General features: G+C 42.2%; 1 protein-coding gene across 1 annotated transcript in view; it reads left to right on the forward strand.

The window, feature by feature from the left end:
* Positions 1–16,393, forward strand: part of LOC120940696 (collagen alpha-1(XXI) chain-like) — a 138,033-nt gene that overhangs the window by 86,959 nt on the left and 34,681 nt on the right. Inside the window, exons 13-15 of the mRNA XM_040353687.1 lie at positions 3,990–4,034; positions 11,120–11,173; positions 15,450–15,503. Of these exons, the coding sequence (XP_040209621.1) occupies positions 3,990–4,034; positions 11,120–11,173; positions 15,450–15,503 (153 nt within the window). The remainder of the gene's footprint in view (positions 1–3,989; positions 4,035–11,119; positions 11,174–15,449; positions 15,504–16,393) is intronic.

Raw genomic sequence — 16,393 nt, forward strand, 5'->3', positions numbered from 1 at the left:
GATCAGCCAGCGGGCAGATTAAAATTAAATAAAAATAAATGGATTCCCCCATCTACACAAGCGAGGTGGATGGAGGAATCCTCCCTAATATGGTATTGTATTCTGACAGTGGGGACTTCTCCACTGTCAGAATACACTGGTCAATGCTACAGCTGATTTAAGTACATGTGCTGATCGAATTAAAAATTTGCAACATTCCCATTCGAGAGAAGTCGATCATTAGATCGACTTCTGTAGCAGGAACGGCCATAGATGGATCAAAATTTTCAATCTATCTGTTGTCAGCCGTAATTAATTGAAGAGTTCCTTTACTCGATCACAGTTTCGAAAAAGGGAAACAATTGCAGACAGAAATATGAATGTGGCCATTGCTGGCTTGTTACCTAGTGAGTCACTGGCCAAACATGCAAACCAGGAGTTTTAATACTTCAATGCATGATTGGTCAGCAATTCGCTGTGAAGTGAAGCAAGAATAAGGATGACCGTCTTTAAAGGGGTTGTAAAGGTACAATTTTTTTTCCTAAATAGCTTCCTTTACCTTTGTGCAGTCCTCCTTCACTTACCTCATCCTTCCATTTTGCTTTTAAATGTCCTTATTTCTTCTGAGAAATCCTCACTTCCTGTTCTTCTGTCTGTAACTCCACACAGTAATGCAAGGCTTATTCCCTGGTGTGGAGTGTCGTGCTCGCCCCCTCCCTTGGACTACAGGATAGTCAGGACGCTCTCTACATTGCAGATAGAGAAAAGAACTGTGTGTTAGTGGGCGTCCTGACTCTCCTGTAGTCAGAGGGAGGGGGCAAGCACGACACTCCACACCAGGGAGAAAGCCTCACATTACTGTGTGGAGTTACAGACAGAAGAACAGGAAGTGAGGATTTCTCAGAAGAAATAAGGACATTTAAAGCAAAATGGAAGGATGAGGTAAGTGAAGAAGGACTGCACTAAGGTAAAGGAAGCTATTTTGGAAAAAAAATGGTACCTTTACAACCTCTTTAAGTCTTTACCTTTTAATGGGAGCTGGCAATGAGATCTTCCGTGTCTCTTCCTTCCCACGTTCCTCTTACTTGCAGTAACCCTAATGCCTCGTACACACGACCGGTTTTCCTGTCAGGAGAAAAAAACGTTTTTCCTGACGTAATTCCTCTCCAGCCTGCCTTGCATACAGACGTTCATGCCAAATCCCAGCCGACCAAAGCGCGGCGACATACAACACGTATGACGGGACTATAAAGAGGAAGTTCCATTCAAATGGCACCACCCTTTGGGCTGTTTTTGCTGATCCTGTTAGTAAAAGTTTGGTGAGAGACGATTCATGCTTTTCAGTCTTTGTGCTTTTCAGTGTGGAGAATGTGCTATCTCCATTACGAACGCTAGTTTTACCAGAACCAGCGCTCCCGTCTGAGGCCTCGTACACACGACCGAGTTTCTCTGCAAAAACCAGCAAGAAAATTGCTGGGGGATATTTTTTTGCAGAGGAAACCGGTCGTGTGTACATTTTCGTCGAGGAAACTGTCGAGAAACTCGAAGAGCCAAAAAGAGAGCATGTTCTCTATTTCCTCGGCGGGAATGGAGAAACTTGCCTTGTTGAGTTCCTCGACAGCCTAACAAGGAACTCGACGAGGAAAACCATGTGTTCCGCCCGTCGAGTTCCTCGGTCATGTGTACGAGGCTTCATACTTGATTCTGAGCATGCACGTTTTTTTCCCCCTCGGAAAAGCATACACACGAGCGGTTTTCGTGATGGGAAAAAGACCGCCGGGAATCATGACAGGAAAAAATAGCTGGTTCTAATTTTTTTTTTTACGGGCAGTTTTTTCGTCGGGAAAACTGCTATGGAGCATACACATGGACGGTTTTCCAGACAAAAAGCAAATGTGGCAGTTTTCCCATCGGGAAAACCGGTCGTGTGTACGAGGCATTAGAAACCAGTTTAAATTCACTTACTAATGTCAGACATGTGCAAGATGGATTCTGACTATTTGCTGTGGATTACTGAAAATAAAGCTGACCTTTCAGTAACTACAAGTCTACATAAAGAATTGTTTTACATGTCAAAATTGTAAAATGTTTCTAAAAAATTTACTGTTTATAATAAAAAGCAATCCTTAAATTCCAGGAAAGCGATTTACCTAGGCTAGGAAGTGCAATATGGGTTACAACAACTTTGTAGCAAGTCACAAGGTGAAAGACATCAGCATGTTTGCCTGGGGCAATATGTGTCAACAAGCCAAGAGCTACACAGGCACCAAGATTTACATGATTGTGTCATTTCTGAGTTGGCATCTAAGATCAGGAAATTGAAGTAGATGTGGACCCTGGACAGTGCCTGGACAAAGCAAATGAAGCAAATCCAAAAATGGCACCGACAACAGGATTTACATGATTATGTTATGTTGAGCCAGTGCCTCAGTCAAAACAAAAAGTACATACAGACCTTGGATGATGTCTGAACAAAGGCGGCACCAACATTCTAGAGAAAAAAAAGGTGAAAGTAATGCCAAAACCTTTGCAGGCACCAGGATGTACATCAGGGCTCAAGTCCTGCGGGAACGCGTGGGAACGGAGTTCCTGCACTTTTTTTACAGCAGGAATGCAGTTCCCTTTGCAGGACTAGAGCAGCCGAGCCGCCCGAGCCAATCCTTCACTGAGCGGCGATGCCAGCTTGACTCACTGTCAGGGGCAGGCGAACCTTAGTAATCTGTTACTGACTGCTTCCTGTATATGGATTCGACGGGTAGTGTGCGGGTATTCCGTCACTTCCTCGATGCCGCAATGTCCCCTGTGAGCTTTTGTCATTGTTCTCAGAAGACATTGAGGGATTTAGAAAGAACTTGCTTAAAAAAAAACATGCGCTTTAGTAATTATGCATATGAGCGTATCATTTTTTTTTTTGGGTGGGGGAGTGGATCTTGGGTGGGAGTTCCCACAGTTTTTTCCCCAGGACTTGACCCCTGATGTACATAATTGTGTCATCTAGATGCCAGCATCTTAGTCCAGGAAGAGAAAGTAGATGCAAATCTCAGATGATGGCTAAATAAAAGATGGGACTAACCTTCTGGAGAGAAAAGCACATGAAGGCAATGTAAGAGAGAGGCATGTAAAGAAAATCAATAAGAGTTAAGAAATACTCCTAATGCCCTATACACACGAGCGGAATTTCGATCGGAAAAAAGTTGGATGGTTTTTCCGACGGAATTCCGCTCAAGCTTGGCTTGCATACACACGGTCACACAAAAGTTCTCGGAACTATCGAGCGTTAAGAACAAGGTGATGTAAAATACTACGATGAGGCGAGAAAAATGTTCAATGCTTCCAAGCATGCGTCGAATTGTTTCCGAGCATGCGTGGGTTTTTTCTTGTCAGAATTCCATACAGACGAACGAATTTTACGATTTTTTTTCTGTCTGAAAAATAGAGAACCTGCTATCTATCTAAGTCCGTCGGAAATTCAGACAGAAAAAGTACACACAGTCAGAATATCCGATGAAAAGCTCCCATCTGACTTTTTTCGGAAATTTTATAAATTTTTGGACCCAAGATTTACGCAACTTTAATCCAGGATTCACACATCTATCTAATTGAATTTTGGATAAAAAAGGTGGCAATCTTGTGCAAACTTAGGTAAAAAAAACATTGATATATACGGTAACCCTGAGGAGTTACACTTAGGTTACATATACTTAACATTAAAAAATACCCAAAGCTATGTCTGCCTTAAGACTTAATACCAAGGAGCGTATTTATCAATATTTTCTTGGGTGGAAATATGTGACTCTTGGGGGGAAAACAATGATAAATAGACACCTAAATATTTATTAAATAAGACTGCTGGTTAGTAAAGAAATATGTCAAATAAAAAAATCGTCTTTCTTTTAATTCCCAGGTTTAGCCACCAGTGATTTATTCTAGTTTTTGAGAATCAACCATACAACTTTACTATTGTTCATATAACTTTAATATGAATCTACGTATCCTGTTTGTTTTTCCAGGGCCTGCCTGGAATAAATGGTGTCCCTGGACCAATAGGACCTAAGGTAAACCTAATGAACAAAATCTTTTATTTTAATTATTTGTAATCAAAATAGCTAAAACTACTGCATTGAGAATTAGTGGGGCTTTTACCCAGATTCTTGTCTTGCAATAGGCAATAATTATCATCAGTATTTTGCTTTATCAGTTACTTATTAGAAACAGGACTGTTGTCATGATTTAAATAAAATATTATCTGAGATGTTCCCATGATATTCTAACACTATATACAGTGCCATTAAAGTATTTATACCCCTTAAAATGTTCTACATTTTGTCATGCTACAACGAAAAACATAAAAGTATTTTATTGGGATTTTATATGATGGACCAACACAAAGTGGAAGGAAAATAATAAATGATTTCCAGATTTTTTTTTACAAATAAATATGTAAAAAGTGTGGTGTGCATTTGTATTCAGCCACCCTGACTCAATATTTTGTAGTACCCCCTTTCGCTGCAATTACAACTGCAAGTCTTTTTGGGGATGTCCCTACCAGCTTTGCACATCTAGAGAGTGACATTTTTTCCCATTCTTCTTTGCCAAATAGCTCAAGCTCTGTCAGGTTTGAAGAGCATCTGTGAACAGCAATTTTCAAGTCTTGTCACAGATTTTCAATTGGATTTAAGTCTGGACTTTGACTGGGCCATTCTAACACATTAATATGCTTTGACCTAAACCAGGGGTCTTCAAACTTTTTAAACAAAGGGCCAGTTTACTGTCCTTCAGATTTTAGGGGGCCAGATATTGTTGTCAGTAGGAACAATAGTACCCCACTGTTGGTGTCAGTTTGAAGAATAATACCCTACCATTGGAGTCAGTAGGAATAAAAGTGCCTCATTATTGGTATCAGTAGGAAGAATAGTACCCCATCATTATTGTCAGTAGGTAGAATGGTGCCCCATAGCTGGTGTCAGTAGAAAGAAAAGTACCCAGTCATTGATTGTGGAATGAATAGTACCCCATCATTGGTGTCAGTAAAAAGAATAGTACCCCATCATTAGTGTCATTAGGAAGAATGGTTCCCTATAGTTGGTGTCAGTGGGAGGAATAGTGTCTCGTATCAGTGAGAGGAACAATGCCCCAAGTGCCAGATAAAGGCAAGCAAAAGGCTACATCTGACCCCGGGCCGCAGTTTGGAGACCACTGATCTAAACCATTCCATTGTAGCTCTGCCTGTATGTTTAGGGTCGTTGTCCTGCTGGAAGGTGAACCTCCGCCCCAGTCTCAAGTCTTTTGCAGACTCACAACAGGTTTTCTTCTAAGATTGCCCTGTATTTGGCTCCATCCATCTTCCCATCAACTCTGACCAGCTTCCTTGTCCCTGCTGAAGAAAAGCGAAACCACAACATGATGCTGCCATCATCATGTTTCACAGTGGGCATGGTTTGTTCAGGGTGATGTGCAGTATTAGTTTTCGGCCACACATACAGAATCATACATGAAACAGAATCAAAACAATCCATCCACATCAAACAGCCGCAGATACACTGGATGCCATAAACGCAGCCCTGCTACAGTCAGCCGATTTAGTAGCACCGAAACGCAAAGCCCGCATCCGAAAAAGAAAGTCTGGCTGGTTCAACAACCAGCTGTCGCTTCTGAAGCAAGAGCGCAGAAGGGCGGAAGCCGCCTGGAAAAGAAGCCCTGAAGAGGATAACCTCATCATCTACAAGGCAATAACAACACGATATCATAAAGAAATCTTCAAAGCCAAGAAACATAATTTTTCTATGGCGATTAACAGCGCCCTAAACCGCCCCCGCGAACTCTTCAAGATGGTCACCCAGACCATGAATCCAGGATGTCTTGAAGTCCCCAACTCAGACACCCAAGAGTTCTGTAATGAACTATCGGATTTCTTCATCAACAAAATTGAAAGAATCCAGGAAAGCATCTTGCAAAACAGTACCCCCCTCAACCCCACCGTCAATCAACCACAAAACACCCACAGAAACGCTCTACAATCAACAAAGTTCACTCTGGAACCGATCTCCATTGATACCACAAAAAATATCATTGGTGCTTTGCGGAACAGCACATCGCCCAATTATATCATCCCCACCAAACTGCTGAAGGAATGTGCCGACATCCTGGCACCACCCATCACACAGCTTATAAACCAGTCATTTAAGGAAGGCACAGTGCCATCCCTGTTGAAAGAGGGCACAATCCAGCCCATCTTGAAAAAACCTAACCTGGATCCCAAGGACCCAACTCACCGCCGTCCCATAACAGGCCTAAATGTTCTCTCCAAGATAATGGAGAAAGTAGTGGTACAACAGCTGCAACAGCATCTAGATACCCACAATCTACTGGATCCATTACAATCAGGCTTCCGTCCCGGACACGGGACAGAAACGGCCTTACTCAAAATATGGGACGATGCAGTCGTGGTGGGAACAATCGTGAATTCCAGACTGGACTATGCCAGCGCCCTGTACCTCGGACCCCCAAAGTACCAAATCTCCCGTCTGCAAGTCGTTCAGAATACGGCCGCCAGACTGGTGACTGGGAAAAAAAAATGGGAATCAATCTCACCTTCGTTGAGAACCCTTCACTGGTTGCCAGTAAAAGACAGAATTGCATTTAAAGCACTCTGCCTGACACATAAGTGCATCCATGGGAAGACTCCGCAATATCTTTGCGACAAGATAGAACCTCACAATTCGAATCGCGTTCTGCGATCCACCGACCAAAATCTGGTCAGGGTACCAAAAACCAAATATAAGTCCAAAGGAGAAAGAAGGTTTGCTTTTCAGGGTCCTAGACTATGGAACGCTTTACCAACCAGCATTCGGTTGGAGGAAAACCACCTGACTTTCAGAAGACAGATCAAAACTCTGCTCTTTTGATGTCATGAGACACGAACAACTAGCGCCCAGAAGCGATTCAGTTCGCATGCGCCGCGCTTTATAAGTTTTTCATTCATTCATTCACATAGCATTTTGCTTTTAGGCCAAAAAGTTAAATTTTGGTCTCATCTGACCAGAGCACCTTTTTCCACATGTTTGCTGTGTTCCCCACATGGCTTCTCGCAAACAGCAAATGGGACTTCTCATGGCTTTCTTTCAACAATGGCTTTCTTCTTTCCACTCTATCATAAAGGCCAGATTTGTGGAATGCACGACTAAGGCTGGGTTCACACTAGAGACCACAGCTGCTCACAGCAGGAGTACGGTGCATCTCCATTCACCGCTTCAGGTCTGATTTCAGCCCGAATTTTGGGACGCACAGGACTCTTGTGCAATTTGCACTGGAGCCACTGCGGAGATGTGTGAACTGGCTCCATAGAGAGAACGTTACAATCTCTTGCTATGCGAATAGGATGCCCGCATCCAAATCGCAATAGTGTGAACCCAGTCTAATAGTTGTTCTGTGGACAGATTCTCCTACCTGAGCTGTGGATCTCTGCAGCTCCTCCAGAGTTACCATGGGCCTCTTGGCTGCTTCTCTGATTAATGCTCTCTTTGCAGTGGTCACCCATGTCTTGGTAGGCGTGCAGTTGTGCCATACTCATGCCATTTTCAGACGATGAATTGAACAGTGCTCTGTGAGATGTTCAAAACTTGAGATATTTTTTTTATAACCTAACCCTGCTTTAAACTTCTCCACAACTTTATCTCTGACCTGTCTGGTGTGTTCCTTGGCCTTCATGATGCTGTTTGTGCATTAAGGTTCTGGGGGCTTCACAGAACAGCTGTGTTTATACTAAGATTAAATTACAAACAGGTGGACTATATTGACTATATGACTTCTGAAGGAAATTGGTTCAACTAGATTTTAGTTAGGGGTATCAGTAAGGGTATGAGTAAAGAGTGCCATGCTTTTCAACTGTTTGTAAAACATTTGGAAAACCATTCATCATTTTCCTTCCACTTCACAATTATGTGCCAGTTTGTGTTGGTCTATCACATAAAATTCCAATAAAATACATTTACGTTTTTTGGTTGTAACATGACAAAATGTGGAAAATTTTGAGGGAACGAATACTTTTTCAAGGCACTGTTCATAGAAAATACTCAATTTTAGGTTGTGACCCATAGCAATGCCAAGCATAGGATTGAGTTTAAACTAAGGCCTTGTACACACGACCGAGTTTCTCGGCAAAAACCAGCAAGAAACTGTTGCTGTTTTTTGTTTTTTTTTGCAGAGGAAACCGGTCGTGTGTACACTTTTCGACGAGGAAACGGACGAGGATCTCGTCGAGCCAAAAATAAAGCATGTTCTCTTTTTCCTAGACGGGAATGGGGAAATTTGGCTCGCCGAGATCCTCGACAGCCTAACAAGGAACTCGACGAGCAAAACGATGTGTTTCGTCTGTCGTGTTTCTCGGTCGTGTGTACGAGGCTTTACTGTTTTGCCTATAGGTCTTTTTAGTAAAAACATAAAACTATATTACATTTATTCATGTGTAATTATATGTGTGTGTGTATATATATATATATATATATATATATATATATATATATATTTATATATATACACAGTATATATATATACAGTATATTCTCAAAAGTGTTGGGACATCTGCCTTTACATGCACATGAACTTTAATGGCATCCCAGTCTTAGTCCGTAGGGTTCAATATTGAATTGGCCCACCCTTTACACCTATAACAGCTTAAGCTTTTCTGGGAAGGCTGTCTACAAGGTTTAGGAGAATGTCTATGGGAATGTTTGACCATTCTTCCATAAGCGCATTTGTGAGGCCAGGGACTGATGTTGGATGAGACAGCCTTGCTCGCAGTCTCCACTCTAATTCATCCCAAAAGTGTTCTATTGGGTTCAGGTCAGGACACTGTGTAGGCCAGACAAGTTCCTTAACTCCAAACTTTCTCATCCATGTCTTTGTGAACCTTGCTTTATGCACTGGTCCCAATCATTTGGTGGAGGGTGATTATGGTGTGGGTTGCTTTTCAGGGGTTGGGCTTGGCCCCTTAGTTCCAGCAAAGGGAACTCTTAAGGGTTCAGCATAACAAGATATTTTGGACAATTTCATGCTCCCAATATTGTGGGAACAGTTTGGGGAAGGCCCCTTCCTGTTTCAAAATGATTGCGCACCAGTGAGATCCATAAAGACAGAGATGAGTGAGTTTGGGGTGAAGGAACTTGATTAGCCTGCACAGAGCCAGACCTTCTCGTCCAACATCAGTGCCTGACCTCACAAATGCACTTCTGGAAGAATGGTCAAACATTCCCATAGACACACTTCTAAACCTTGTGGACAGCTTTCCCAGAAGAGTTGAAGCTGTTATAGCTGCAATGGGTGGCCAACTCATTTCAGTAATCCAATTCAAAAAGCCAAACTCATATATTATACAAATGCGTTACACACAGAGTGATATATTTCAAGAATTTCTTTCTTGTAATTTTGATTAGGGCTTACAGCTAGTGAAAACCCCAAATTCTGTATCTCAGAAAATTTGATTACATAATAAGACCAATAAAAAAAAGTATTTTTAATATGGAAATGTTGGCTTACTGAAAAGTATTTCCATGTACAGTATATTATGCACTCAATACTTGGTCAGGGCTCCTTTTGCATAAATTACTACATCAATACGGCGTGCCATTAAGGCGATTAGCCTGGTGGAAAATTAAATCAACATCTCCATAAAGCTGGTCAGCAGAGGGAAGCATGAAGTGCTCTAGAATCTCCTGGTAGACGGCTGCGTTGACTTTGGACCACAGTGGACCAACACCAGCAGATGACATGGCTCCCCAAATCATCACTGACTGTAGAAAACGTTGCATTACAGTTGGAAATCAAGGTCCCAGAGTCTGGAGGAAGCGTGGAGAAGCACAGAATCCAAGTTGCATGAGGTCCAGTGTGAAGTTTCCACAGTCAGTGATCTGGGGAGCCATGTCATCTGCTGGTGTTGGTTCATGCTTCCCTCTGCTGACCAGCTTAATGGAGATGGTGATTTCATTTTCCAGCAGGACTTGACACCTGCCCACACTGCCAAAATTACCAATACCTGGTTTAATGGTCATGGTTTCACCATGCTTACTTGTCCAGCAAACTCGCCTGACCTTAAAGCGGGGGTTCACCCTATCGACGAAAAAATTTTTTTTTTTTCTTTTACCTTAAAATCAGGCATTGTAGCGCGAGCTACAGTATGCCTGTCCCGGATTTTTTACCCCCGTACTCACCTTGTAGTCGTACATCGAAGATACCGGGGAATGGGCATGCCTATGGAGACGGAGGATGATTGACGGCCGGCTCTGGCGCGTCACGCTTCTCCGGAAATAGCCGAAATAGGCTTGGTCTTCACGACGCGTGCGCATAGCCTGTGCGCAGGCGCCGTGAAGAGCCGAGACCTACTCCGGCTGTCTTCGGGGAGAGTGACGTGCCAGGGCCGGCCGTCAATCATCCTCCCTCTCCATAGGCACGCCCATTCCCCGCGGGAGCCGAAATCTACGATGTCCGATTACAAGGTGAGTCCGGGGTTAAAAAAATCGGGACAGGCATACTGTAGCTCGCGCTACAATGCCTGTCTCGATGGTAAAATGTGTCGGGGGGGGGTGAACTACCGCTTTAACCTCATAGAGAATCTGTGGGGTATTGTCAAAAGGAAGATGAGAGACACCAGACCAAACAATGCAGATGAGCTGAAGGCCGCTATCAAAGCAACCTGGGCTTCCATAACACCTCAGCTGTGCCACAGGCTGATCGCCTCCATGTCACGTCACATTGATGCAGTAATTCCCGCAAAAGGAGCCCCGACCAAGTATTGAGTGCATACTATACTGTACATGGACATACTTTTCAGTAAGCCAACATTCTGTTTTAAAAATCAATTTTATTTATTTTTTCTTGGTCTTATGTAATATTCAAATTTTCTGAGATCCTGAATTTGGGGTTTTCACTAGCTGTAAGCCATAATCATCGAAATTAAAATAAATAAATGCTTGAAATATCACATTGTGTGTAACGCATCTATATAAAATATATACGATTTTCACTTTTTGAATTGAATTACTGAAATTAACTTTTTGATGATATTCTAATTTTTTTAAATGCACCTGTGTATGAGACATCATTTTTTGTCCTCCTTAATATGATTTATTTTTGTACTGTATGTTAGGGTTCAATTGGGCCAACTGGTCAAGCAGGAAACCCTGGCATTCCTGGAAAGAAGGTAATGGTGGCTCGTAATTCCCTTTACTGTCAACTCTGAACAATTTAAATGAAGGTAATGCAAGTAAAACAGCAGCTGTGAATGACTCAAAGAATAAGTGCACTTTCAGAGAAAGTTTGCCCCTTTAATGCGACCTAATCAATCTCACCCCCTTTCCAGAGATGCATATTTACCTTGATCTGATGGCTAGGATACACAGGGATACAGACTTCTATGGGGCTCTACTGCACAGGCATGGCCAGTGGCAGGGATATAAAGAACCCCCAGTATTTATTCACCCAATATCTATCTAAGATTTAATAAAAAAAAGGATAAATATTGGGTTAAGGTTGTGTGACTCTTAGGTGAAAATACTGATAAATAGACCCATTTAGAGGAGAAGTGCACTTTATTTTGTTTGCCCCTTTAGGGTGACCTAATTGACTTTCAACCACTGTGCAGGGGGAGCGGCTGGCTCAAGATCTCAGCAGTTCACTGAGGTTCAGGCATCTGTGTGGATCCTGACAATAAAGCCGGGATCTCTCCAGAATCTCGAGCGGCTGAGTGACATCAGCAGGCTTTAGTCTGCTGTCAACTGAATATGGGTCACAGAAGTATAGAACAAAGTGCACTCTTGTGACCTACAAGAGAAGTAGGGTCAATCCTGGAACAATCTATACCTGTGACACCATCAGATCTCATAAAGCTCCAGCTCTGGCAATTTTTAGGTGATGCTCCAATGCCCCACTAGCTTAGAAAAAGCTTACAAAATACTTGACTTCTGGCAAGTGTTTAAAATTGACTAAAAGAGCAATAGTGCGCTGAAAAACAGGCATCCCAGCCCACTAACATGCTTTTGTTGTAGTGGTCGTAGAAAAAAGGTACGCTGACAGCAGAAATTTCTGAACATAGGTAAACTAACACTTTGAGGTTGAGATTTACTAAAACTAGAGAGTGCAAAATCTGGCATAGCTCTGCATAGAAACCATTTAGCTTCAGCTTCCAAGTTTTATTGTCGGAACTTACTTGAACAAACTGAAGTCAGAAGCTGATTGGCCACCATGCATAGCTGCACCAGATTTTGCACTCTCCAGTTCTAGTAAATCAACCCCTTTTGGGGGCTCCTTAAAGTGGAAGTCCATGCTATTACTAACTAAGCTTACTTCTGCTCCCAGCCCCCATCTAACTTCTATACTAACTACCCTGTCGAAGAAAGAGGATTATACTTACCTATTCTTATGGTGCTCCAGTCTGGTCATGTGATCAGCTCCTAGCTGTGGTTTTAGGGGAGAGAATGGACAATGGATGTGGTAAAGTAAGCCTGTGGATGACATCACCGCCCAGGCATTGCAGCCATTGTTTCTGCTCTCTCCTCTCCCATAAAGCCAGCCACTGGGGAGATCACGTGACCAGACTGGAGCACCCTGGAAATAGGTACTGTAGGTATAAGCATTTTCCTTCTACAGAGTAGTTAGTTTAGCTGTTAGAAAGGCATGGGAGCAGATTTAAGCTGATTTAGCATTAGTCTGGAATTCTACTTTAAAAGAGAGATATCTAGTACCAATAAGTTGTACAGATCAAATGGGCTTTAAAAAAATCTAGAACTACTCTTAAAGCAAGAGAGTAAAAAAAAAGGTAAAAAACCCAACACTGACACTATGGAGATGATAAACATTGCCAACAAAATAATATGAGCATTAAATAAATAAATAAATATATATATATATACACACTGTATTTGCTGGCGTATAAGACTACCTTTTACACTTAAAAAAAATGTCCAAAAAGCAGGGGTCGTCTTATACGCCGGGTCAGCTGCTCGGATACCTGCTGGATGTGCGGTAATACTGTATGTAGCTTCGGCTACATACAGTATATACCACTTAGCCAATCCCGGTGAGCGATGTATTCAAATGAATACAGAGACTGCATGGATTTGAGTAACATCCTCTGCCAATCCGAGCAGACTACATACAGTAGCCTACTCGGATTGGCTTTGAGAGTCAGAGAGGCGTGGGCTGATGATGTTACAGCCTCTGCCAATCCAAGCAGGCTTTGTATTAATTAATATAATAAATCGCTTGCTCCTGCTCCAGCTAGAAGGGAGAAGAATATGGCTCCAGAAGGAAGAAATATGAAGCGTCGGAAGCCTCGGAAGGGGGGTCGTCTTATACGGCGAGTACAGGCAAAAAATCCTAAAAAACTGTAAAATTAGGGGGTCGTCTTATACACACGGTCGCCTTATACACCGGCAAATACGGTATATATGTGTGTTCTTTAGTACTATTTTTGTAATATCAGCTGTAATAGTGATAACTTCCAACTAAAAGTGTAACTGAAGGCAAAATGTTTATTTTTCAGTTTGGATGGAGCAGTGAAGAATTAGAAACAGCTGCTTATTATTTCTGTCTATGTTCCTATTAGGGAGATTTACATTCTTTCATTTTCCTGATTATCAAAATCACTAGTAATAAAAGGTATCCAACATTTTGAGTTGCCACCAGAACAGGAATAGAAGGGAAATGAGAAAACGTGTTCTGGTGACAACTCTAAAGAATTCCCCTAACACCGAAAATATGTCCTCTGACTTCCTGTTGAGTCTAGAGGCAGGGTGAATGGAAATATCCCTAATGAGACACAATGACCCAAAACAAAACTGACAGCGTGTTTAACCCCCCCCCCCTTACTTTATCTAAAATGTAAAAATAAAAGATTTGAGTAAGAGCCGGTTCACACTGGGGCGACTCGTCAGGCGACTCAGCAGCCTGACAAGTCGCGTCCCATTCTATTCAATAGAACCGTTCTAATAGGAGCGACGCAAGTCGCTTTGACTTAGAAAAAGGTTCTTGTACGACTTTGGGGGCGACTCAGGGCGACTTGCATTGACTTCTATACAGAAGTCATTTTGCATGTCGCCTCTGAAGTCGTCTTCAGGACGCCTTGCCGAGTCGCCCCCAAAGTCGTGCCGCCCCAATGTGAACCGGCTCTTAAGGAATACTTTAATTTATGAAGTTAAACAAAACATGTATACATTCTGTACACAAAGAAACTAGTTCTATTATTATCTATTATTCTACCAAAAGTCCCATGTACGTATATTTAACCACTTGAGATCCGCGCTATAGACGAAATACGTCCGCAGCGCGGCTCTCAAGTGCCAAGTGGCCGTTTAAAAACGGCCTTTTATGTGCATTACCCACGCGCGCCACTGGGTGGCGCGCGGCGGGTAAAAACTGTCCCGACGCATCGCCGAAGACCCGATGCGTGTACCTGGCGGCCGCGATGTCCGCCGGGTACACGCGATCGTCGGTGACACGGCAGGTGACAGCAGGGACGTGGAGCTCTGTGTGTAAACACAGAGCTCCACGTGCTGTCAGAGGAGAGGAGACCGATCTGTGTCCCTTGTACATAGGGACACAGCATCGGTCCCCTCCCCCAGTCACCCCCCTCCCCCCACACAGTTATAACACACCCAGGCTACACAGTTAACCCCTTCCTCACCCCCTAGTGTTAACCCCTTCACTGCCAGTCACATTTATACAGTAATTCGTGCATTTTTATAGCACTGATCGCTTTATAAATGTGAATGGCGCCAAATTTGTGTCAAAAGTGTCCGATACGTCCGCCGCAATATCCCAGTCCCAATAAAAATCGCAGATCGCCGCCATTACTAGTAAAAAAAAAAAATAATAAAAAAAATCATAATTCTGTTCCCCATTTTGTAGGCGCTATAACTTTTGCGCAAACCAGTCGCTTATTGCGTTTTTTTTTTTTTTTTTTTACAAAAATACGTCGAAAAATACGTATCGGCCTTAACTGAGAAAAAAAATAGTTTTTTTAAAAAAAAATGGGATATTTATTATAGCAACAAGTAAAAAAAATATATATTTTTTTTAAATTGTTGCTCTTTTTTTGTTTATAGCGCAAAAAATAAAAACCGCAGAGGTGATCAAATACCACCAAAAGAAAGCTCTATTTGTGGGGAAAAAAGGACGCCAATTTTGTTTGGGAGCCACGTCGCACGACCGCGCAATTGTCAGTTAAAGCGACGCAGTGCCGGACGCTGAGATTTCGCCTGGGAACGAAGGGGGTTTATGTGCCCAGTAAGCAAGTGGTTAAAATATTACCCTATAGACATGTTAGGAAGAACAGACCTTGGAAGTCAAGTAAATATCTGCTATGCATGACTTTTCTTTTGAATATTTTATCTTTGAATATTTTTGGATAGCAATATTTATTTTTTAATATGCTAAGCAAGATAGTCAAAGCATGCTCATTTTGGGATTTGTTTTATTAGGGCAGTAAAGGTGAAAGAGGACTAGTTGGGACTCCAGGACATCACGGTCCACCAGTAAGTTTTTTTTTCTATGTATACTTTTGTACAAAGGTGAACAAATGTAAAGGCTCAGGCTAAGAAGTCAGTGTTGGGTGGAATTTTGGGCAATGTAACTGTAACTGTGTGCTTGTTTACGTTGAGAACTCTAGCAACAAATTCAAACATTGGAGTCCAAGGACCACGGCTCTTACCTGCAGTGTTGCTGCTTGTACAGTATTGTTTCTCCTTTACGTAAACCTGTATTGTGGGATTGTGTAGACTGCCATTGCTGATCTCTGCTTCTAAAATTGCTGACTACTTGACTTACATACAGACCCAAAAGCTTCAGAAATACTATTCATTATTTAATATTAATTTATTTTTACATAGCATTTTTCTACCTGGGAGCTCAAATTGCTTTATTTGCTGTTGGCACAGATGAGGAGACAAACATCTTGGCCACCCTCAGTAGAAAATCATACTAGGGCCAATTTTGGGACAGGAGCCATTTAACCTACCAGCTTGTCTTTGAAGTGTTGGAGAAAATTTCTGTATCCAGAGGAAACCCACACAAGCACATAGGAAAAATGCAAACTCCATGCAGATAGTGTCTTGACCAGGACTCAAAATGAGGACCCCAGTGCTGCAAGGTAGAAGTGCTACACACTTGTTTTGAGTCAGTCACTGAAAGCATTAAAGCCAGGAAAGAATATTTTCAGATGGAGGCCAGCAATGACGTCCTCTGGATTTCTTTCAGCACAGGTAAGGGAAACATGGTAGATGCGCTACCATAATACAGCAAATACACACAGCTGGTGAAAATCCAGCCACTTTCTTTCTTTAGTTGTTTGAAAAAAAAAAACATTTTTTTTTAGAATATAACTGTCGGCTTATCTTTCTGCTTTGCTGTCAAGAATACAGAGAGG

The sequence above is a fragment of the Rana temporaria genome, chromosome 5 (assembly GCF_905171775.1).
Source record: "Rana temporaria chromosome 5, aRanTem1.1, whole genome shotgun sequence".
NCBI lineage: Eukaryota > Metazoa > Chordata > Amphibia > Anura > Ranidae > Rana > Rana temporaria.